The 26,512-nt window shown below is 34.7% G+C and overlaps 1 protein-coding gene across 11 annotated transcripts in view; it reads right to left on the bottom strand.

Annotated features, from left to right (window-relative positions):
- Positions 1–26,512, bottom strand: part of ABI1 (abl interactor 1) — a 126,788-nt gene that overhangs the window by 5,088 nt on the left and 95,188 nt on the right. For 2 of the 11 annotated variants that reach the window (XM_077153319.1, XM_077153384.1), the window contains exons 3-10: positions 21,493–21,669; positions 16,621–16,635; positions 15,807–15,907; positions 14,370–14,510; positions 11,893–11,993; positions 7,011–7,187; positions 4,052–4,138; positions 212–397 (exon numbers count right to left, since the gene is read on the bottom strand). In XM_077153319.1, the coding sequence (XP_077009434.1) occupies positions 212–397; positions 4,052–4,138; positions 7,011–7,187; positions 11,893–11,993; positions 14,370–14,510; positions 15,807–15,907; positions 16,621–16,635; positions 21,493–21,669 (985 nt within the window). Of the gene's footprint in view, positions 1–211; positions 398–4,051; positions 4,139–7,010; positions 7,188–10,965; positions 11,038–11,892; positions 11,994–14,369; positions 14,511–15,806; positions 15,908–16,620; positions 16,636–21,492; positions 21,670–26,512 lie in introns of all 11 variants that reach the window. The other 9 variants (XM_077153389.1, XM_077153330.1, XM_077153398.1 and 6 more) reach the window with 9 other exon arrangements.

The raw sequence follows: 26,512 nt of genomic DNA, 5'->3' as shown, positions 1-26,512 counted from the left end.
AACATAATTTTAACTTAAAAAATAAGAGAATTCTCCCTTTATATTAGGAAATAGAGTGTGTAGGAAACGAAGTTCAACTAAATCATCTTGGCTGGAAGGACAATTCATTAAGGTTGATAAACACTGGACACTACAGATTGTTCTTCATAGCTCTAAAAGTCTGTAAGTAGTTATTTTTCTTTATATCGATTTAATGGTGATTATAACTTACCTTTCTCAATATAATTCTTAGGGGCCCAGACAGGATCCCCATCTGCATATGGATCATTATACTGAACTACTGCAGCCTCCTCGTCTTCATAATCCACTGGAGGTGGTGGTGGTGGAGGTGGAGAATCATCAAACATGGGAATGTCATCTGGGGGAGGTGGTGGGGGTGGAGTTGGACTATCAGCAACTAAAAGGATTCAGATAATAATTTGAATCAGAAATTAGACCAAATGGAAATTCCTACATTAGTAGAATTTAAGAAAGCTCTAACTCATATACAGCATGCACTATAATAAAACATGCAATGATTAGAAATAAAAGCTTAGTGTGTTAAAGCTTATGCCTATAGCACTTAAGAATAATTTTGCAACAATAAAAAGAGCTTAAAAGGGGGCATCAGGAAATACTACAACTTAATCAGTGCAGGCGGTTAGGAGACAATGTCTCTTTCCATGAGGATTTTAGGCGTAAAAGAAGTTTTTTTATTCCAAGGCTCAGGTCAGGATAAATATTACTCTTTAGTTAGAGACTAGATACCTAAAATAAGCCTTATGCTGTATTTGTCATTTGGACTGCAGTAAATGTTATGTATAACACCAATAGTTTGATAATCTTTCATTGTACTTATTCATGTCCTTAATTTTCCTTTTAAATAGCTTTAGTTAGGAAAACTAGAAGTAAGTCTCCAGTGGGTGGTAGGTTTTGTTTATCATTTTTTGTTTCAAGAGAGAGGAAAATAGTTGGTAGTATTTTTTCTGCTTCAGTGTGTAGGTTCTTTACTATTTAAATCTTAACAGGATAAGAAAATTTAAAATAAAAATTAATTAATTCCCAAATAGCAGAAAAATCTCATTAAATTTCATAAAAATGTTTATATTCATAACCATTTCTTAAATGTAGAAAAGAAGGCTAAGATTTTGTATTACTGCTAGTAAAACATAAACATGAAATGAGGGAAATACTAGTTCCTAAGGACCCAATATCCTAAGACTATATTCACAATTAAAATATTTAAAAAAACAAAGTGTTGAGGGAAGATGTAATAAAAAGACAAACGGAAAGAAACTTATTTCATACAAAACAATGAATGACTCATACCTCAAATTTTAGATGGTTGCTGTATGTATATATGTGTGCTTCAAATAATCAATGGAGTAAATGGTAAAGTGGAAACTGTCAGGCTAGAACTGTGTTCACTGAACTATTATGATACCAGGTAATGAATGCTCCCAAATATTAAGAAATTCATAGCTGGAATACAACTAATGCTTCATTTAAATTTCTGATTTTCAAATTTCTTTAAAAGTTTAGAACACACATGAAAATGACTTGATACAAATTGACACAAGAATTATATAATAGTTGCAGGGGAGAAGCTCATACTACAAACATACTAACATGCCAATTTTGGGAGTTATTTATGTGAGCTAAGAAAACAGTCATAATCTATCTGTAGTGCAAGTTTCTAAAGCTTACTGCACCCTACTCAGAATTATGTGTTGACAATAAAAGCAAGGGTTTAGAATACTTGCAGATAATAGCTCTACTCCCATAATCACTTCAACTCTGTGATTTCTACTTTATTCTCTTAGGGGATGAAAAAGCTATTAAAACACAAATCCTAGGGTGCACGGGCGGTTCAGCTGTAGAATGCTCTCCTTCCATGCAGGAGACCCAGATTCGATTCCCAGACCATGCACACACACATCCTTCCCCCCGCAAAAAAAAACCCACAAATCCTGTGTGCTGCTGCTCATTCCAATAGCTGTCAAGTAGGTCTACAATTTACTTTTCCACCAAAAGCCCAAATCCATTATATCTTTGCCGATTCCTCCTCCATAAAGCTTTCTAGTATTATTGATAGGAGAGAAAATGGGTACAAACCCATCCTGACACCAAACAGCCATAGCTCCTATCTTTACTTTGGCATAATGGGCTCTTGATTTACATCTGACTTTACTAGTTTGCTTTCACTCAGTTGTCTGTGTTCTAACTGCTGTGAAACGACACTGGACTATCTCAAATTATGGACACTGTGCCAGGGTTCTAGTCAATCTCATTCTCTGGGCACAATACTTTGTCTAGCATCATGCATAATAAGATAGTTGAAAAATGTTTTCAGATGTTCATCATAACACTTAATTTTTTTAAAGGCTCATGTCTTAAACTGAAACACACTTAAAAATTTTAAATCCTTACTTTATAAAACTTTCTAAGTAGCGAGATTCCGTTTATCACCAATTCTCCTAAAAAAAAATTTCAAAGAAAACAGACACCAAAAAAAGTTGGGGAACCTGCAGCACAAAAAAAGACAGCTAACAAGTTCACGTTCATGCGAATGGCAAAAAGAATAAACTAATATCAAAGGCCGCTCTAGCAAAGCCATGAATGCCTAGAATAGTGTACATTAATACTGGACTTCTATAAAAAGAGTTACTAAAAAGCTAGTCAATGAGCTCTGGACCCACAAAATCGATATTTCATTATGGCTGCTTTTAAGTATTTCCAAATAATTCACAGGCCTAGTTTTTAAACTCTTGTAGCATCACGGACCAGCAATTTACCCTTACTCACTTATTTTAAAATGTTTAAAAATATTTGCATTTTCAAACAGGTTATTAAAAGTAACATTGATTTACACTCAGTAATTTCAGCATTTTTGTTAAAATTCCTTTAAATCATACATTTCTTGAAGATAGGGATTTTGTCTTAAACTATTTGTATTCTTCTCAGGACCTAGCACATAACATTGAATAAACAAATGTTCAACTGGGGGAAAATACAAAAGGGTCAGCAAAAGCTAAAGAATGGAATTCTCCACAATTTATTCTGAAGGATGGGTTGGTAAATTACATAACTGTCCAAACCATTCTGAAATTTATTTTCATGGTGATGGTGTCAAATGAAGTAAGAACTAGACCACATTACCATTTTAGTCTCAACAGCTATTCTGGCATAACAGAATTCAGTGATAATGGTATTTTTTTTATTTTGCCAAACATTCACTATGGCCACGTAGTTAGGATTATACATCTAATCTATACATCTAATCTCAATGTAACTGGTCAGTAAATTAATTTATCCTGCTTAAACCCATATATTCAAAACGTTTCCAAAAATCTTTAAACCTGATCATTCAGAAACAATCTAAAAATAAAAAAAGTCAACAGGTTGTTCATTCAGAAAAATTCTTCAAGGGCTGGCTTGTAGGCCAAACACTGGAAGAGGGCTCTAAGCTGATTATCAACCACCCTTAAATGGATTGCATGGATATAATTTCCTTATTCTTGGAGATTCATTCTTATCTTAACAAGAAAACTTTACATAGGTTCAAAATCATTTCTGTGTAAAACTGAAAATACACAGTATTCTCTACATATTTTTATTATTAAAGGAAAAATATTAAAGGTTCTAACTGCATAATAAATTTAATCTAACACTACAGCTATCTGGACAAGTTTGTTGGCAACAAGATAAAAAAAATTCTCTAATTAACTACCCTAATATCTATTAGAAGCTAATAGTTTCCATACAATTTGAATATTTGTGTTTTGTTACATTTCCTTAAGAATCTGCAAAGAATAGATCTCATGTTAAATACATAAGATCACATTTAAGTACATAAGAAAGCTGCAGTTTGAAATTTATCTGGGTCAGTAATCATGCACACAAAAGAATAAAACTGAAGACCGTGCTCTTCAGCTTCAATAACATATCTGAACCTATTCAAGATAAGATTAGATTCTCAATAAAGGTAATTAAGGCAAATGATGACTCTCAGCCATGCATGCTATAAGAAGACAGCCTCTACTCTTGGATAGCTCAGTTTGTCCAAACTTACTGTTTTCCTGCACCCTGGCCACGAAGCCTGTGAGAGGTATCTGTGGAGTCAACTGAGGCATAGGGGGAGGGGGTGGAGCAATAGAAACTGGTAGCAACAACAACACGGTATGGGGGAAGTAAAACAGATAAAGGAAAGAAAAGGAAACAAACAAAAAGCAGAAGTCAGTTACAAGGACCACAAACATAAGTATGCAAAGAACAGTTCGCAAATGAAACAAAACAAAACAAAACAAAACAAAAACAAAAACAAAAACTTGCAGAACCTTCTTCAAGTTTATTTCCCACAAGCAAACCTAAGGCCAAGTTTTGCTTAGCCAAGCAGTTAACTTTATAAAAGAACAAATACACTTAATTTAATGTTATTTAAATTGGGGAAGATTTTAATTTACCATCACATTCATTTTTACACAATAAAATTTTCAAATTCTAACATAATATTTCTAAAATAGGGAACGCTGTCAACCTACAAACTTCTTTAATTAAAAATAATTGTAATAAATGATACTATAAATAAATAAATAACAATGCAAAGCCTACAGAGCTTTCAAGGATAGTATCTTTGCCACATCTCTAAAAGCTAAATAACTTTATCCAGCTTTAGGAAATGTGAACAAACGAAAATAAATAAAACAAATATCTTATGGAATGGTTATTTTTATAAATTAATTAATCACAGATTTCCATTAAAACAAAGGAGACCTGATCTCCAATAATTAAAATAGGAATCTACATTAAAGTAATATCTAATGAATCACTTGATAGCTTGAATATTCTAACTTCTTCCTAGAGAGGATTTAAGCTATAAGAAATTTACAGTAAAGTTCATTGTGGGCAGCAAATACATTAAAAATTATAACAGAAACTAGAAGATATATTCATATGTTTACTGGTTTGTCTCATTTTAACAAGACAGTAATTGCCGAAGATTGCTCAGAAAAAGTCAATAGGGCTGGCTAGCAAAATTTAGATTATTGGTAGTTGGCAAGTAGAAACACTAAAAAACAATTTATTGGTCCCCAAGAATCATTTAATCAAAGGAATGTTTCAATTAATCCAATGTACAATCCTGCTGGTAAGTATAAAATCTGAAAGTGGTTCAGTGTTCAAAGAAGCAACAACTTAGTTACAGACAAATATATGTGCATTAATAAATGTTTTAGGACTAAAAATAACATTCAATTCACTGTGTAATTTGTTCTCAATTGATTCTGATACTCTATATAGAAGGCTTTTAAATAAATAAAAAGTTAAAAGTTTAAAAAAAAAAAAAACACCCCCACAAACCTAAAAGAAATTTTTAAACACAACCTTTAGTAACTAGCCGTGTTGGTTAGTACATAAAGAAAAAGAAAGGCTATGCTGTGAAGATACTAATTTTTACCACCACATTTAGACAGAAATGTAAATATGCACATCAAAACACTAAAAACCATTTATATACTACTACTACTACTACTACTACTAATACAACACCAACAGTAACTCAGATTGAAGGATAATTAATTTGACAAAACATAAAATATTTAGAATGAAGCCAAATTTATCTTACAATATCCAGAAGAATTTAGACATTCAGTAATGATACTGTCTTTCTGAAAATAAACAGCCCACCAAGTGGTGTTAAAATAAAACTGCATAAACATGTATTAGGTAGAGGCACTAGCAATCCTACTTACAGAGTACACTAGATGACTCAGGGTGGAAAAGAAAAACAATGAACATAAAGATGAGATCTAAGAATGCAGTTGAGTATGAAAAATAAGAGTTCATAAAACCAGTGAGGTTAACAGTTTGAAAATCTATGGAATATTCAGAGACTGGCTAGCTTTTAGTACTAGAAGGAGATCAAGGAAAATGTGAGGCAAAATTCTAATTGGCAAAGTTCAATATTTCTTACTCTCAGATGAAAATCTGTAAAAAGATTGTTTAAAATTTTGGGATTATCTGTGAATTTGACATTTCTACTAACATAGTTTCCAATTTTTAAGAGTTTCTGCTATAACAAAAAATTTAATTAATACTATATAGTACTTACACAAAAATGAGAAATTCCCCCTGTTTTGTATGTTCAGCACATGCATTACAAATAAAAAGACCTTAAATTAACTTTCATGAACATGGAGAATTAAACGACTAGTCAGTATTTTTAAGTAGATATAAAAATGCATGAAGGCTCTAGAAAGTAGCTACCAAAGCTGTGGGGAAGTGTGCTTCTGTCTGTGCCCAGAGATCACTGTTTCAGGCCTATGACAAATAATGGACAATAGGCTCATGGCAGATTTTTCGCTTTTTTTTTTCTTTTTGGATTAAGCACCTTAATATAAAAGTGAAATTAATAATTACCCTAAACAATTCGAACTCCCTAACATTACATATTTAAACTATTTTTAACTTTATAAGCTTTTAAACAGTGATTGCAGTTAGTGCTGAGATGTGCAATTTGAGATAAACAGAAAGAAATCGTAAGAAAATCCTTCCACTGTTAGAATTATTCAGACAGAGTTAAGCAGACATCACAAATGTTTTTTTAATGGTTTTGAATTCATTTCAGTATAGGTTAACAACCTTAAAAGTGATAGCCAACAATTTTTTTATATTATTTGGAAGGAAAACTTCCATCATATTTGCGTCTCTCATTTTACTATTACTGAATTATCTCAAACCTATCAATAAAAATAAATTCGCCTGATTTATTTCAGTGATGGTTTTGTTCTCGAATTCCATTTACAGTCATAAAAATGCATTACTGAAGTAAAGCATCAGTTAACTTTTAGTATATTAAATATACTCAAAAAGTCAGAAATGGTATGATTCAAGGGCTAACTTCCTAAAGCAAAAGTAAACAAGAAATAGTTTGGTTTTAATTGTTGTCTATCACTGGTAAGAAAAACAGTTTCAAACAATTTCCTTCAAAAGGAGCTCCACTGCTGCTGTATGCCTGCAAAGCAGAAGCTTACTTGAATTTTGAGAATAAAGTGGACCTCCATTAACATGAGGCTGAGCAGAAAACTGAGCAGTCACAGAGGGAGTTCGTCTGTATCCACCAGAAGACGTCGAAGAGGTGGTCGAGTTGTGGCGAGAAATCTGCCTGGTCATTGTGCCATACTGGGAGCCAGGAGCTGAGCCCGGGGCTGCTGAAAAGCATTAGTCAAAGGCAACCAACAAAGAGACTTGAGCATTGTGCATCACCTCAGAGGGCAGAGCAAAGAAAGGGGGCTCTCAGTAAGAAATAGGACTTTTTAAAGCCTGCAGCACAAAATAAAGAGAAAAGTAAACATAAAAATCAAATATCTCTTTGGTTTTGAATGTAAAAATAATATGAATTCATATTAAAAATATTGTAAACAGAAAATATGTTTTAAGAAAACTAAAACCCAACTCTAATTGTGGCTAGAGTTAACTACACTTAATATTGTGGTACATTTTTTAGTCTTTTATTTGTCTCCACACATACAGACAAAGCTATATTATTTCTTAATGACACATGCTTACAGATGTAGACAAATACAGAATATTATTTATATGTGTTAAGTGAGAAGTTTAAGAGTACAAAATTAAAATCATATTGTGAACAATAATTAAATTGTTAAATAGCTCTATCTCTGAGGTTAAAAACAAGGAGGAAAAACAGATACTGTGTGGAAAGCAGTAAATGTAAGTAAGTATAATCCCAAATGGTCTTGTAATAGCATTATATAAATGCCTTTCTGTATCATTTTAGAATATATAGCTTTTTATGTAAACTGTATCTCTCCACCAAAGTAAGTACCAAAAGACAGTCTGGGGGAAACCATAGCTTTTTAGATATGGAAGTTATCTATGATATCTGGTTACAAACTTCCTTTGCATTCTCAAGATTTTCAGAAACACAGTGTAAGAATTTATCTAACTAAAGCCACTTTAAATAATTAAATTTAAACTATTGGGCATATCTCCCATATCTGCCACTATTTTTATTTTATCTGAATTCTGGATGTTAGCAGTTTAATTATTATCAATACATATTACAGTAAAACCCTTTATAAGAGAAGTAAAATATCTAGTTTTAAAGCATTTACATATAATGTCAAATTTGTTATGTATACACAAATTCTTTTAAGATTATCCTATTACTTCATTGTTTTCTTTTCTGACTGATAAAACCAGGAAAATTTTTAGACTATGTAAAATATGGACATTTTAAGGCAGCTTGGTTTACAAAATCCATTACCTTTCTCCACACTTGGAAAACTTTATTTCCATTATTACACACAAAAAATATATTAAAATTCATTCAATTTCTTCACTAACAATTCAGAGGCTTAATATTTAAACGGTTAATAGAGTTCAAAGCCTCTAAAGTTAACTATACTTTTCTAGATTAATATTATCCTTTTTACCCCACCCAAAGACACTACCTCTATGCCAGATTAAATAAAATGACAGCATCCTAGTTTATCTTCATTCAGTTGTCTCATTTAACTTCTCCAGAGGTCATAAAAGTTATTAGATAAAACTGTACAGCAGAGGTTGTTCATTAATAAGGAATGTTAATATTTACATTTTGGAGCTCCCAAGCCATAGGCAGTCACTAATTAATCACCCAAGTGCCCATTTTCTAAATAGAAATAAATTTTTGAAACAATGATTTATTCAAATCTTTCATGAATGAGTAATTTTGTATAGCTATGTATTTGAAAGAGCTAAGATGTCTTTAACCATATTTAATGGACTTCTCTATAAAATGATTTTTATATTTCTCACACTTGTATAAAAAGCATACAAATCCAAGTTATTTTTCTTGGTGATTCAAAACAAAAACAAAACAACTCTAAAGTATGTCTATTTTAAATTTTAATATTTTACTATGAAATAAAGCAAAATACCAAATGGTATACGTGTGTGTGTGTGTGTGTGTGTGTGTGTGTGTATAATTTAAAGAAAAATAAGATAAATACCCATCTCAAGAAATAAAATATAAGTGCCACTTACATTCCCCTCCTGGACTCCAAATGCAACAAGGTATGTGTGGTATGCGTTAAACATTCTTTTTCTTTTCTAAATAGGTTTATCATAAATACACATGTAACAATAAACAATATTCAGAGCTTTGCAAATTTATAATCTTTTATAATGGAATGATTCCGTATGTATTCTGTTGATTCGTTCTTTTGCCTTGATGGTATTTTTTTACGTTCGCCCATGATGATAGGTATATCAATAGATCATGCATTTTTACTGCTATATTTGTATGTAAATATGCCACAATTTATTTATTCATTTTACTGTTATCAGACATTTGGGTTGCATCCAGATTATTGCTATTATTAATACTACTATAAACATTCTTAAATGTGGTTCCTGAATTTCTCTACAACAGTGGTTTCCAAACTTTGGTGGTGATCAGAAAGTCACCTCATGGACTTATATAATACCAAATGCTGGTCACCATCCCCAAAGTTTCTGCTTTAATAGATCTAGAATGGGACCTGAGAACTTATATTTCTAAAGCTGCCAAAGCTAATGGTCGAGGCATCACTCTTTGAAAGCCACTGCTCTAAAGGCAGTGGTGTTCAAATTTTTTGGTTTTAGAGCCCACTCTTAAAAATTAGAGAACCCCAAAAAGTTTTTGTTGATGTGGGTTATATCTGTCATAACTATCATTCTAGAAATTAAAACTGATATTTCTTTAAAACACATGAATACAAATGTGCATATGACATTAGCTATCAGAGCAACGACTTTATCACACACCAGGTAGCCTCTGGAAAATCCCTCCCACACTTGTAAGAGAAAGAGAATGTAAAAGGCAAATAATCTCTTAGTATTACTACGAACATTGTTTTGACCTCACAGACTCTAAGAAAGGATCTTGGTCACCCCCAGGTCACCCCCTGGCCATATTGTGAGAACCAGTGCTCTAGAAACAAAACTGATAAATATAAGGTAGGTCCATTTTTACCTTTCCTGATTATTAATTAGGTTGAGGGCAGTTCCTCACATGGACTTTCCATGAACAATTCAGATTATTAGAGTCATTTTTGATTACCTCTTTTCCTCCTTCTACTTTGTGTATAAAACACGTGTTTTGAAAAGATGTTGCTACACAGCTTTATTTCACCAAAGATGAAATTCAGTCTTTTATTTGAAACCATTTAAAACACCTCATTATCACTTTCTACCCAGATTACTGGCTAAAAACTTTTTATAATGAGTCTGTATTTGGAGTTTTTTTATATGCTCAATCAAGTCAACCCCAACCTGAGAATAATTTAAATGCTTTTTGTTTTTTGCATGGGCAGGCTCCAGGAATCGAACCTGGGTCTCTAGCTCGGCAGGCGAGAATTCTTGCCACTGAGATACCATTGCACTGCCCTAACTGCATTTTAACCATAAACTGTTAAATGGGCATCTTTGGACGCCATAGAAACTTGGCAATATCAGATTTTTTCAAACTATGACCCATAGGAAAACCTCAGGGCACCCCAGACCACATGCTATTTTCATTTCCATGTGTCTTCCTCCTGTCCCCCCCTTCACACCCCTTTCCTTTGACTGTTGTATATACCAGGGAGTTCCAAATCAAGTTGCACTTAAAAACAAAAAAATAAGATTACATTGCTAATTAAAAAAATTTTTAGAACAATCGCTGCTATAATTTTCCTAGAAAAAATCAAAACAAAGAAAACACATTAAGTTGCTAACAAACCAAGCATAGAAAAATTACAGAGAAAGTTATTTCATATTTGTTTTCTGTGTAACTTCAGAGGCCTTTCAGGAGAAATTAGTATAGATTAGTCTTAAAACTTTAACCTTTGTATTACCACCTACAACCTACTAACTATAAAAGCTAACATCTATTAAATACAGAGGAGTTTATTACAAATTATGCAAATTAAGTTAAAAAACGCTCCAATGGTTATGTAATCTCACCTATCACAGTGTTCACTGGGAGAAGTGGTGGTGCTGGTGGAGCTCCAGAAGGAAGAGGGACAGAAATGTTTTCTAATAAAATAGTTTATAATTCAGGTCAGAGTTCAAGAAAGAGAACTACACATTCTGAAACAGTAAGAAAGTACAATGTATGTGCAAGAAAAAGAAAAAAACACCCAATGTAAAGCATGTTCAAATAAGAAATTAAGTGGGTAAAAAGGCTAATGAGTTCATATCTCCATTAACTATAAAACACATTATATTTATAAGTAAATTTTTCTTCTTTCACAACAATATCCTTGAGAAATTTAGAACTTTTTCCCTAACAGTTTTGATTATCATATTCACTTTTTAAATTGATATTTTTTAACATTAAAGAAGTCTCATTTCATTGAAAATTAAGGGGCCAATTTAAAGTACTGTAATGACTTCTTAAATTTTACACTTTCTAAAAAAGTAAAAGATCTTTTCCTATTTTAATTTATGGCATTTCACTGAAATATTTATTAACATCATACCATACACAGAAAGTAGTTAAGTCATAGAACAAGCTACCAACTGAGTTGAAAAATCCTAGCCTACAAGAGAATATTAAAACTCTTTGAAACATAATTCACATTTATAAACACTGATCCTTTGGCTGGAGCAACACACAACACTGGTTTACTCTTTAAATAGTAAAAATCATTCTTGACTACTACCCACGGCAAGTATTTCAAAACCAAAATAGCCAGTAAGTTATTTTAGGAGTTATTTAATATGCTTTATATACATGGAGATACATGTTAAAGAGACTATAGGTTGTGAAAATCAATCTAAAAATATTTTGAAATTTATTAGCCTTTATTCTAGAACCATATAGACTGAAAATTTTTGTCCAATTAACTGTAAATTAACCCATGAAGAATAGATTAACAGGCGGCATACCCGGTCCAACAGTGGGTGGAGAAGGTGTGGGCACGGCAATGGGAGTGCCGATACTGCTGCTTCCACTGTTCTCCCGACTTCCGCTGCCTCCACTACTTCCACTACAAAGAAAAGAAAGCCACGTAGAAAAAATAAATTCTAGAGACTTATCCAAAAACTAAATAATAATCAACCTAAGGCCACTAAAACTCCTTTTATGGTGTGTATATATAAAACAAAAAATTTTAAAAAGTATTCACTACAAATTGTAACTTAAAGTGGTTCTTGTTTTTCACTCTAGCTCTCCACCTATTTGAGACCAATGTAATCAAAATGTGGTACTCAGAAGTATCAGAAGAGATCATCTTATTGAGTAAAATCTTATCAAACAGTTAGTCACCAAGTGTTTCTTTAAAACCTGCTATGAACAGCAGCAAACAAACCAAGTATGATGCACACTGTGATGGAGTTCACAACTGAGCATGGGAAAACAGACATTAAAAATAGTGTAATGGGGCGGGCCATGGTGGCTCAGCAGGCAGAGTTCTCACCTGCCATGCCGAGACCCGGGTTCGCTTCCCGGTGCCTACACATGCCAAAAGACAAAAAAACGAACAAAAAAAAGTGTAATGGATGCTACAAAAGAAAATATACAAGATGTTATGGAAGTAAACAAAAAGGGTGGCCAATCTAGTCTAGAATTAACATGAAAAGTTCCACTTCTTTCAAAGAAAAATGATAGAATAGGGAATTTTTCTGGAAAATGAGCATAACACAAACAATAGCCAAATAAGCAGGGGGAGGCATTCTTCTGCTAAACTCTAATCAGCTCCCATCGATTCTATGAAACTACTGCCCCTTTAGCTAAAGGATCTCTCCATATCCCCTTGTATAAGAAATGTATATGCACATATACATACATGCAGACACAGCATTAGGCTCAATATTATGTGTTAAAAGCAACACTGTTTGCTCAGTAGTCCAGAAATTCAACAGGGCAAAGATCTGTACTGCCTGAATAAAATTTTTATTTTCTTTTCTAAGATGATCACTTTCTATAATTAGATTATCACATGTTAATGGAATAAAAACAAAAAGCATGGTTTATATGACAAAACAGCTTAGATATGAAGGCCTCCATAATTCCCTCAAACCAGGATATCAATACTCTACTTTCTATCACCACTGCATCTTAAACATATGAATATTTTTGCACTTATTATACTCTACTGCAATTATTGGCTTACATGATTTTTTTCTAATACAGGGGTTAGCCAACCATAGCCCGCTATCTGATTTGTAGGGCCTATGTGCTAGGAACATTTTTTACATTTTTAAATAATTGGAAAAAATCCAAATAATAACATTATTTGACACATTAAAATTATATGAAATTCCTGAAATAAAGAACTATATCTCACTTACTGGTTATCTCCCTAGCATCTAAGGAAGTAACTCTTATTACTTGGTTGGTGAATATGATTAAACTATTACTATTTCTACTACAGAGAGAAACCATCTTTTTGATCCAATAACTTAATAGCAACAACCATAAAAAGAAATCATTTTTGATTCTCATTGGACTTGACCTGATAAAGTATCTGTAGATATCAATATAATTTATTTACTAACATTAACAATAACCACAAATACCATTTATCTAAGGTAGCTTCTAAGGGCTTGATATACCCTATTTAATTTTGCTAAGTTATTATCTCCAGTTTACCAACTTAAAAGTCAAGGCTAAGAGAGGTTACTTACCCATGAAGGTAAAATTGAAGAGTAAAACAAATTAAGTTACGCAACAAACTCATCTGGCTTTAGAGAAGTCCTCAAAATTGAAATGGCCACTTTGGGAGGGAAAAAGGAAGAGGCAAAAATTGGGGAAGGGCAAGAAAGGGACCTCTGAATTGCTGGTAATGTTCTATTTTGTGATTTGGGTGATGGTTACATATGGATGTGTTCAATTTGTATTAATTCATTTTAATCTTAAAAGTGTATACTTTTCTGAACGTATGTTATGCTCCATAACCAAGTTTTTAAAAATCTACTGGGTAATGGATTTCGAGAAATTTTAAGAACAATTTATACAATAATATATTTTACTCTATTGACTCTCTTAAGAAATTCTCTCTCAGATATAAGCTGTATCTTCCTTTCTCCAAGTCACATTGCATAATTTCTACTGCATTTAACCTTTTATCCAAAAATATTTGAGTGGTTGCCTTGTTCTTTTAAAAAAAAAAAAGTTAAAAAAATTGTTTAGCATTGATCCAGATACACATGTGTACCTCTGTCAAAAGGATGACATACTAACAATCTGTTAATAGCATAAATTGGTATAAAAATGTGAAAGGCAAAAGTCATGACACAAATTTACAGGAAAATGTACAATATCACTCCTTCCCTTTTACATTCTATGTTAACATTAAAGCAGTACTGTACTTTTACTCAGCATCTTGCCCTTAGATTTTCAAATGCTCAATCCTCAGGTCTACCTGTGCGTCCTCGGTCTCTGATTTAAAGAAGCTGTCCTGCCTGGACTATGCTGACTTCCAAGCCTAGCAGGACTCGTCATGTAGTCATTAGGAACTGTTGGGGGTTTAACAGGCTCCAGGGTTTTGTAAGGAGTATTACGTCTAAAGAAGCAAAACAGAAAAAAAATTATTAAATGGATAAGAAAGATAAAACGGTACTTTTTCTCCAAATTTGTGATTGTCCCTTTGCGACCAAGTGTAACATAATTTAAAAATATGTTTATATATGTAATTATTAGAAAAATCATGGTTCTCAAAGTTTGTTTAAAAAAATTACATTCTTAATTTTGTTACTTCATCACAAAAACTAAAATTTGTTACCTTTTCTTAGGAAAACCACAGGAAAGGGCAATATAAAGTTCCAGCCTTATTTCCAAAAGTGATGGTTTTAATTTTTAAATTGCTTGATAATATCAAACCTTGAAAAGCACTGTTCCCAGCTCAACCCATACAATGGACCCATAAACTATTGTCCTCTATAATACTGACGCTAAATATCTCCTCCCCAGTTTATTCCTATGTTAGCACGGAAATATATGGAGAAGCACTTTGGAATCCTAAATGTAACACCATTACATTCTCAGTAAGTGTTCTTTTATTTTCTATTTAATCACTTTCTATGCTTTCTAGGGGGACAAGGTTTACAGGATAAAAATGGCAACTAAGATCCTCCAAAAAAGCTGACTATTGTTTGCTGTCACTATGACAATGATCAGCCACCCTCCCTCATCAGAAACAAGGAATCTAATAGTATTTCCTAGGTTAAGGTGTACAATCGTCCAGAAATGGCTTGCCAGGGACTCAATATCTTTATTATCTTGGGAGCTGAGAAGGAAGAAGCTACGAACTATTACCTTTTCTACTTCTCCAACTGGCCTTCCCACGGAGCTACACTAGCAGGAAGGGGACTAAGCCTACCAGTAGAGGCACAGCTAGAAGCACTTCAGGGAGAGTCCCCAAGCCTCAGGTGCCAGATATTAGGAAAAACAGAAGAGCCACAGGCTACCACAACAAACTACATAAAGCAGACCATATATTCAAAGTTCTGTAATGTAAATCTTGTAAGCACATTTGAAGGCACTGTATGGAATTCTCTGGTCATTCCATCTTAAATAAACTTAGATTTCTATTTTTTAAGTGAATTAAAAAACAATAAATAATGCTAATTTATACATATACAAAAGAACTCTTCTAGCACAGACTTCTATAGAGAATATTATAAAAGAGGCAGTTTCACTTTGGATTCTGTTCAAGGAAATAAGAACCAAAATGAATCTGTAAAAGGTAGTGTCACATATGAAGGGTCCCATGGCAAGGATCCAAGCATTTACTTAAGCCACAGAAATACCTCTTTCTTTAACATACAAATTCTCTTGTAAAATGTAGTTGAATTCTTACCCCAGTGTTCCCCGGCCTGACATGGGAGGACTTGGTGGTTTCTGAGTAGGAGGATTTGTTCTCGACAGTGTGCCAGTTCTTGCAGGCTGGTTATTTCCATGCTAAAATTGTAGAAAGAAAAGCTTTTATTTTTATATCAAATTGTTCTCTTGGTGTTTTGACACCATGTATTATTTTTTAATATCAGAATGTGAAGAGAGGATTCCCAGACAGTTTTAATAACAGACTTTAGTACCACATTTTAAAAAGTCAAGAAACCAATTCTATCTGGTTTTTCTATTATTCTGTGCCATTCATTCCAGTTTATGGCACAATACAAGTAAGAATATTGTATTTTATATATAATTTTTTTGTTACACGTTCACTGATAACAAACAATTTCATTCAAATGCTGGGTCTCTTAAAATTTTTAAATGTGTGTTTAAATATACTCTCACTGACAATTCACTTAAATATCTGTCTGAAAAGTCATCTTTATTCTAATGAATGAATAATAAAGTCACATATGATGTCTGGGAAACCTCCTAATTGTAAGTCAATAAAAGCAAGGCAACTATCAAAAAATGAGCAAAGCAATAAATGTTAGCAAAATTAATGTTCCTATATAAATGCAGATGTCAATATATCTTTGATATATTAACACATCCAGGCTAAATGTTGCTGGTTTGAATTGAGTTTGAGTACATTTAATCTACATAAATCCTATGGGGGGAAAGCAGACACACATACAAAGATTTTTCAGTTTTAGTGGCTCTGCAGCCTCTATCAATATAGAGGGAATACTGTGGATCAAATGTTAAGTGACGTCTCTTACCTTGGCTTTTAGCCACTTTACGTTGGCAAAAAAAGGGGGGGAAAAAGTAGAAATTAATTCTAGATAAATAAATCTGATAGGACATGTTTACATTTACAGTGATTCAATTCATGTTACTAAGTTTTTACCCAGCCATATTTCAAATATTTTGTAAAGAAAAAGATATGCATAAGTAGTGGGCAAGTATTTACGTCTTTCCCATATTTCAGAAAATAATATATTCATAAAGAAACTGCCAGTTGATCATGCCAATCTCATGCAGGCCCAGTAATTTCTTAGTCAGTAATTCATCCTATGAAACTAATCCAACTGAATGACAGATAATAAAAAAGCACATGCTGTGATTTAAGCACAAACATGGTAACACAAGGCTATTTTAATTAACAGTGTACAAGACCTAAGATTTTCTAGATAATAAATATCCAAGAATGAGTATTCATTACTTGAATTGTAGTATACTTTTTAAAAATATGATAGATTGCAAACATTAAAATTCCAAATCACAAATTGCTTCCAAATTCAGAAAGGGACCCATCACTTCATTGTTTAAAAATGAAATCACCAGGGTGGTGCAATGGTGGCTCAGTGGCAAGAATTCTTGCCTGCCAAGCTGGAGACCTGGGTTCGATTCCCAGAGCCTGGCCATGCAAAAAAAAAAAAGAAAGAACAGAAATCACCATACACAGTAACAGCCAGATTCGACTAAGGAATAAATAAAAAGGGTCTCAAAAACCCCCCTTGCCTCGAGCTTATAAACACAAATCCCGAGCAGGCCAACACTAGTTGGAAATTACAGGTTGCTTTAGTCTTCAGTTTTGTACTGAATCAATTTAGTCAGAATTCAAAACTGAACAAAACTGCTTTGATCCTAAAGGCTGCATGTAATATGTTCAGCCTACATACATGAAACAATGTGTACAGTCCTAACACTTAAGAAATAATACCTTCAGTTTTTAGAGTTTAAGTCTGTTGCCGTTTGGAACTTTATATACCAATCATGTTCTTAAAGCCATTCCACTCCTATGAGTGTAAACCCATTTGAAGGAAGACTTTATGACAAGAATACTTCAGTTATGGTGTGACCCACCTCATTCTTACTCCTACTCTTAACTCCTCTTACATTCCTTTATAACAGAATGAATATAGAAAAAGAGTGAGTGAGTGAGAGAACGTGCCACAGAAGCAAGAAGTTGAAAGCAACGAAACCCAGAAGAGAAGAGAGAGGCCAGTAGGCACCTTCCCACGTGGCAAAGGAGTCAAGGACTACGAGCAGCCAGTCTTTGGGAAGAAACCATTGACTTGATGATGGCCTTGATTTGGATTTTTTTCTCAGCCTCAAAAATGTTAGCTAATAAATTCCCATTGTTAAGCCACCTCATTTCATGGTATCTGCTTTCAGCAGCCAAGCAAACTAAAACAAGGTCTAACTCATAGAGGTTTGGGGGATTTCAAGTTCTTCCCATGCCATCTATCATTTTTCAGATGACCATAAAAGTACCACCGAGGAAATGATCCAAAGAGGAATTTATTTTATCTTAGACAAAGTTTCACTTCTAGAAACTATCCAGAATTTTAGTATTCTTTAATTTTTATTTAGGATGATATTGCTCGTTTTGAAATGGAAAGAATGTATAGAACCCTACCCAGCTGCTGCAATTAGGGCTGCAATTCATGCCTGGATTTAGAAAACTAAATGTGAATAATTATTACGATCTCTGAAGACAGGATATACTAATGTGAGATCATTAAATACTATACTAAAGTAACCTAGAAAACAGAAAATATTCTAAATATGACCATACATCTTCCCTCATTTGTTTCAAGTGAACAGGAAGCAAAAACATTAGTATGAAAGTATAAAACTGCCCCAAAGCGAAAGAAAGAATTAGATAGGAAATAAAAAGTTCTCACTGAACTCTGCTCCTATGCAATGGTATAACCTTCAACCTTTAACCGAGTTCCACTTCCTCCTCTATTAAGTGTATGTCTGCATATACAGATGTGTGGTAGGAAATAAACTACATGTTACAGATCAAAATACTATCATTTTTAGCAACCCACAGATTTTTCCATTTAAATGTCCCCAAAACTAGATTGTTTCTTAATTCTATAAGATCTCTCTTCATTTCCTTAATTTTCAACATTAGTGAATCAGTATTTACCATTCTCCTGGAACCTTAGGTTGAATCTTTGATTTCTCCCTATTTTCTATACTCAAGAAGATCAGAAGCTTTGACTACCATAGGCACTAAATGTTTATTGCATTATTCAAAGGCCAATTCTTTTCTGAAATGAATCATTGAATTAATTCATTCCTTTACTTAATAAAACTGAAAGTTTAAAAAAAATATCATTTCTCTTCCCACAAACATGATAATGCTTTAGTGCCTCCACTCATAAAATGTAACAACTCCTAGATCACATTGCCTTTGTGAGAATAAAAATAAACACTAACATATCTGGAAAGAGCTTCATGAATTATGAAGCAGGTTATAAAGCTGTTATATTACTGTTTATCAAAAATAAATTCAAACTTCTCTCTAGGTATTGAAGACTTTCCTCCTGGAGCGCACTCTGTGACTCTGCTTTCTCACAGATTCATCTTCTCACCACTCTCCTTTATGACTATGTTCTTCTGGTCATTTCTCCACGCTGGGGTTTTCTTACCCATCCTCTACATTATTCCCAAAACTTAAACCAGATTTACCTTATATTATATTCTTAATTTCTAATAAATTCATGTGTACCACCTATTCCACAACACAAAATGCATTAATTAACACAATAAATACGACTTAGATGAAATCTAGATATATCAAACACAAATACCAAAACACTAAAATTAAATCACAAAGGAAGAAAACAAAAGGGAATATTAATCTTGGAGCACAGAAACCTTAAGCATAAAAATTGGTTGCTATAAGAAAAAAATAATACATTTGGATGCAAGTTTCCAAAGTTTCTGCATTTATTTTTTAAAAATACTAAAAATCAAAGTCAAAAGTTACACAGCATTATGAGGGTATAAAAACTGCTATTACATTATGGAAAAGGAGGAATTCCCTTAATAGTAAAAAAGGTTCCTACAAATCAGTAATAAACCTCTAGAAAGAAAAGTGGACAAAGGCTAAAGAAATTATTCTATAACTGTAACGAGTATTTTTCTATACTTATAACATTAATTTTAAAATAAACTTAAATTTTTCCATCTCATAATTTCAGCTTATTAACTATATCCAAATTTCTAAGACAATCTGTTCTCACAGATCACTCACCCTCCTACCCCTAGCCAAAAAATATATTTAGAAATAACCCAGTGTCTGATGTACCCATTTGATAGTTAGAAAGCAGATTGCCAAAGTTTGCACGAATATACTTTCGGCATACATAATGCTGTGTTTACATTTCCACTTATACATAGGGATTGAAACTATTAAATTTTCTCACTCCAAATTTCCTTATAAAATTTGGATTAATCTTATACTCTGGTAAGTACTGTGTTTTAAACTTTACAATTCTTAGTGGAGGAAGGAGATAATGGAAGATATTCACCTCTAAGAAAATGAGAAATTTTTTTTATGAGTGCATAATGCTTTGGTAGGAAAAAAAATGAAGATTTGGCAAAAGGGATATATATATGTTGCTGTTGCTATTGTTTTAATACCAAAGCAGGCAATAATACAAAAGTAATTCTTCCCAGGCTGCCAAAAACCAAACCCTGTATATCAACTTGGCCTAAAATACCTTAACTTAAAACTGAATTTAATCTCCTATATAACCTTAACCACACCCCTGAGGGAAAAAAAATAGGAAACAAATAAGTAGCCTCCACAACTGCAAGGTGCTCCAACCTTCCATGCAAGTTCCCAGCATGAATGTGAAGGTAGGATACCAAGACTCCTAGAAGGGTAGACTGAAGGTCAGTATTGTCAGCTATATGCCCCTTGCAACCAGGAATCCCAGGAAACTCAGAAGGCAAGATTCAGCAACAGCACCAGTTACATCAAACAGCTAGGAAAAGCTTCAAGATTTTAGTAGACCCCTTAAAAGTTATAAAATATCCTGAAGAAATCAAATAATTGTGCTCAAGGAAAGGGACCACAGAATTTCACAGGAATATAGTATCCTATGCAGAGATGGCTAAAGAATTCTGATCATTCCAGATGCTTACAAAATGACGCATGACCTGAAAGTTGAAAGACTACAGCATCCTGCAAGATCATCTAATTCTGCCGTTCTAAGAAACAGACATGTGCCACAAATAATCTCTCTCGCCAAAAGCCTGTTGGGGGCAGAGTAACCACACTGCACAGAACGAAGCTATATACAATATTCTGGGGGGCGAGAGGGGTGTGCATGGTCCAGGAATTGAACCCAGGTCTCCCGCATGAAAGGCTGGCATTCTAACCACTGAACTACCTGTGCACCCTAATTTTTATTTTTTATACATCACTAGGATTACCTATACAGAGAGACACACACATATATGCATACATTTAGGAGTAAAAGAATAAAAATATTTACAAGCCAATTTTGAAAAGCATGTTTTATTCTTAAATAGTCGTTCAGAAATAAAAGCAAGATATGGAATTAACACTAATTTATAGACTAGTCTAGGATTCAAATGGGTTGTTTAAGCAATAAACCATTTAAAATTGTAATACCTTGTTATAGCCTATTCTACAAGTAAAAATCTGCCAAGCTTAATAAATACAACTAACACTACACAGCCTATAAAAATTGCAATGTTAATTGCTAGCTAAAGAGACTATTAAACTTTAAGAAAATCTTCTTTATTACTGTATTTCCCATCCAAAACACTTATAAGATACACAAATTAGTTCAAGTCAATATGATAAGGAAATATTTTACCTTGACACCATGGCCCACATCATCCAGAACTGTATAGTCAATAGGTTTCCGGATGTACCTCACAGGGCGCTCCATATTTGCAGGTGCTATTATTTTGTGGGTTCTTGATGTATTTTTATTTGTTGTCAAAATACCAATCTCTCTTCGAGCCACTTTCTCTTTATGAATGTCCACAGTCTGTTTTTCAAATCGAACAAAGCAAGAAAATATTATTTGGCATAGTAAATAATATATATGATGACCCAAATAGGTTGGACCACAGGACTGTACCATCTGGCTATTTTCCAGTGAATACTACATCTTATCCCTTCAAAAGTAAGCAAATTAATATCCTCTAGCTTCAAAGGAAAGATTACTTATTATGATTAAAAGTGCCAACTAATTAATGGATTTGATTCTAAAACAATTCTCAGGGAAGCAAATTTTCCTAAAGGCCTTATATGGGGAAGGGAGGGTTTTAAGCAAGATAGTTCTGCTCTGAGTAGTTTACACTTTAGTTAGTGGGGCTTGCAGACCAGAAAAAAAAATTAATAATCACAACACAATAAGGTAAGTGTTATAGTGACACATGCAAGTTTATTCAAAAGTACTATAAAGGTATTCAGAGCAAGACACCTAACTACAGTGAGAAGCATTCAGTTCAAGGCTTTACAGAGTAGGTGGCTTTTAAAAGCTGAGTAGGAGGATCATAATACTTCTATGAGGCCGATAAGGAAATTATCCAAGGCAGAAAGAGAAAAACTGATAGATAAAAGCAGAGGTTACAAAGTGGCAACAGCCACATAGCTACTGGTGTGTTTGGCTTTAAAAAAGAAAAAAATGCATTTAGTTGCCAACATTTAAAACTTGGATAGTAGTGAGCACAGGAAAAGTAACTGCCCAACTTTCTCCTAACAGTGATAGGGAGATAATAACAAATTTAAATTGAGTGGCTTGATCAGATCTGCATTTTAAGAAGATCTCTCTGGCAAAGGCATTGAGGATAGACTAAACAAGACCACGGCAATGATATCAGTAAGGAGGCAGTTAAGGTAGCTCAGGTGAGAGAAAGCCAGAATCTGAACTGAGGCAGGAGAAATCAAATATACTGTCAGGGAAAAAAAAAAAAAAAGCTTAATGTTCTTATTTCACCAGAACTTTAACAAACGACTGGAACAGAACCTATCATCAAAATGTTCTTCCAGCTCCAAAATGGGGTTTAGGGTACAACTCTCCATAAGTGGCTTGCATTTCTACAAATCTTGGGAGAAGAAGGCACTGACTCCCTTTATTTTGAATGTTTATTTTGTAAGCAGCCTTAAAAGACAGAGTGAGTGTATGCGTCTCTGAAGAACAAAAGACAGGTTTGTTTACTTTCCAGTAAAATAAAAATCATGTCTCCCTCCAGGGTAAAAGTCATTCAGAAGGCTTATTGCCCTGTTCCCTGAGCTCAGAGTTTCCCTCCTACAATGTACCCCACTATGTGTGCAGGCATAACCTGGCTCCTGGCAGCACCCTGTGGAAACTGAGGCTCGGTTAACTGATACAAATGCTGACTTTGGCGCTACTACTGTCATGAGTAACAATGTCCTTTGTCTGACTTAGAAATCTCCTGTCTCCTCACAACAGCCATGAAATTGTAGCAGGCTAACTTGTTACTTTGAAAGCAGGTAAAATTTCAGACTTCAGACTTCCTACCTTCAAACTTCCTACTTCAGAAAGTAGGAAAATTTTCACAATTTTTAACAGTTCTGCAGAGAGGCTGGAATGCTAATAGAGACAAGGCTTTCTAGACAAGGAAGAAAAGGCCGGTTAAACGGAATTGTTAGCAAACAGGTTGAGCAAATTGTATGGACCAGACAATAAAAGTTCTTTAACTTTATTGCCTATTGAGGAGGTAGCTTCAGCTGAGTACCAGGAAAAAGGTTCAAAGACTTCCTGAAGGATATTCTAGTTACTGTCTACTCTCTCCACACAGGAGGATGCCCTCACAAAGCCAACAGCCAGCCCCAGCAGTTTTGCCCCAGCGAACAAGTAGGACTGAGATCTGTCTGGCAGGGGATGGGGAGTAAGGGGCACAGAAGATTCTGTTCCCTTTCTGACAACAGTTACAGAAATATGTCTACACCAAGCATAAAAGGAGGAAAATTCAAAATCACTTTAGGCAAAACCAGGTGACTCCTTAGAATTTTGCCTAGATGGCTTGGGGGTGGGGGGGGGTGGGGGATGATTATTAAATAAGACTGGCAACAGCTGGCTGTCTTAGGACTCAATCCCTCCTGCTGTCTATCATGTTAACACTAGATCCATTTGAAAGGACAGGGAAAGGCATCAGTGCTTTTTACAATAGTCCTTGTCTGCTGTAAGAGAGCTTTGGCTCTTTTGGGAAAATTCTCCAGGAAATCCCTGAGACCAACTCCTGTGGGCACTGACTGGTCTTCAGCTCTTATTGTAATGGACTGGATTTGAAATGCTAATGAAAGTGATATGCCAGAAAATGAGAAGATGACTCAAAGAAATGTAGATAAAGTCTTACTGCCACGTAGCCTGAGAAAACTCCCCTAACCCTTATGTTGAATTTAAAAAACATTATCTTCACAGTGGAGGGGCAAATGTCCCACCTTAAGATTGTACTCCTAAAACAGAAGCTGCCATCAAACCCGAGTCAGTCAAGGGGTACAAACCTTAGGCCACAGTCAGAAAGTAATATATCTGTAGCAGCTGAATCAAGACATCCCTAAACAAAAGTGAATAAAAAAATCAGCACAGACCCTAGAGAACCTCTTTCTTGCTCAGATATGGCCTCTCTATAAGCCAACTCAGCAGATGAACTCACCGCCCTCCCTACCTAGAGTGACATGATTCCAAGGGTGTAAATCTCCCTGGCAACCTAGGGCAGGACTCCTGGGATAAGATGGGACCTGGTATCATGGGATTGATAAAGCCTTCTTCACCAAAAGGAGGAAGAGAGAAATGAGACAAAACAAAGTTTCCGAGGCTGAGAGATTTCAAACAGAGTCAAGAGGTTATCCTGGAGGTTATTCACACGCATTGTACAGATATCCCTTTTTAGTTTATGGTGTATTGGAGCAGCTGGAAGAAAGTACATGAAACTGTAGAGTTGTGTTCCAGTAGTCTTGATTCTTGAAGATGATTATATAATGATACAGCTTTTATACTGTGACTATGCAAACCTTCTATCTGATGGTCCTTTTACCCAGGGTATGGACAAATGAGTAAAAAAAAAATATGGATAAAAACTAAAGAAACAATAGGGGGGATAAAGGGCAAAATAAATTGGGTAGATTGCAAAACTAGTGGCCAATGAATGGGAGGGGTAAGGGGTATGGGATGTATACGTTTTTTTCTTTTTATTTCTTTTTCTGGAGTGATGCAAATGATCTAAAAATGATCATGGTGATGAATACACAACTATGAGATGATATTGTGAGCAACTGATTGTACACCATGTATGGACTAAATGTGTATAAAGATTTGTCAATTAAGAAAAATCAGGCAGAGCCGTATTCTCTCCCAACCTCCTCCTAGACCCCAACCTCAGAAGCTTTAAAGGGCCAAGGTCTCCAGGCTCCCAAGGGCGGTCCAAAGACCAAACAAACCTGGGTATGCTAGGTATCTATGTGGAAGGGAGGGACTCAAAACTCATAGTGCTCTGCAGGATACAGAAGCACAAGCCAGCTTTGTTCAGGTCCTGTGGAGGGAAAGTATATATGGATTCAGCTACTGAGGTATGGGTAGAGTTTACATCAAGGAAGGGGATTTTTGGACCAGTCCAGTGATGTATTGTAATTTACATGCCCTGCACTTGACTCCTCATAAGTGCTAAAGGGGATTATCCTATAGAGGGCTTCACGTTAAAAAAAACTGCTAGCCCTTTTAGGGTCCCACAATTCTTATGAACCCTTTATGTGCAAGTCTCTATGAAGGAGTGTTTTAGTGACTTGAACCTCTGGCAAGAAAAGGCAGCCTTCTCTGGATATATACCCATTAGGGTTTTGGACTCAATGCCTTTCTGACACAGTTATCAGGTATCTCTTTTGAAAAGAATCCCATTTGGGGATGGATCAACTTGAACTCAATGACTTCCAAAGTGGGAAAAGCCCAACAAACATCTCTTGCCACATGAAAGTGCTATATTTAAGAACACAGCCACTCTGGCATCTCATTGTTACATGAAAAATTAGCAGCAACCCCAATGGTAAAATTTATACTCCATTTGGCCCCCTGAAGCAAATCCACTGGTTCAATGGGCCCTTGACTCACAGAAATTCCCCTAAATGCCTGGACCTGGTTTACTGACGGTCCAGCAAAGGTGCAACCTGAGAGTGTCCAGTGGTGGGCTGCTATGGCTGTTTAACCTCAGCGCCAACAGAGCAGAAATGAAAATGAGTGTGGGCACTTTGTTCTGCAAGCAGAACTCAAGACCATTCTCCTTATGATCTGGCCAACATTCTCCTTAATAAACCCATAAACTCTGTCATTATTTTTACAAACTCTTGGGCTGTTACCAAATAGCCTGTTTGGTCTACCAGTTGTAAAACTATAAACTGGCATGTTAAAGACTGGTCATGAAGTGTGGAAACAAACTGTAGCTGCTGATTGAACCACCCAGGTTTTCAGATGGCAGGAGCCCTTTCTCTAATGAGACTGACTGGAACCAAGCTGTTGAATAAGCCTGCACTGCCCAGGCTGTCAACACTGCTGCCTCGATCCATCATCATACTAGACACAACGCACACCTTCCATCAGACACTAGATTCAAAGCAAAAGACTTGCTGCTCCTGATGTAGCAGCTACCATTGTTTCCCACTGCCGTGACTCCTCGCAAAAAGAGCCGTTTGGTGGTGGGAAAGGCCTCACCTGCTACCAGCAGCAACTACACTAGACCTGTGGCCCTCTCTTCATGTTCTGAGCAGTGCCTCACCACTGATGCCACTCTGTCAGGTTATAGTGCCCCTGTTTCAGTTCAATCAGCTGACTCCAGACACACCAAAGTGGCCCCTGACACTAACCTGTGTCA

The sequence above is a fragment of the Tamandua tetradactyla genome, chromosome 1 (assembly GCF_023851605.1).
Source record: "Tamandua tetradactyla isolate mTamTet1 chromosome 1, mTamTet1.pri, whole genome shotgun sequence".
Taxonomy (NCBI): Eukaryota; Metazoa; Chordata; class Mammalia; order Pilosa; family Myrmecophagidae; genus Tamandua; species Tamandua tetradactyla.
The sequence above is the reverse complement of the archived record's forward strand: the minus strand, read 5'-3'. Positions and strand labels throughout refer to the sequence as shown.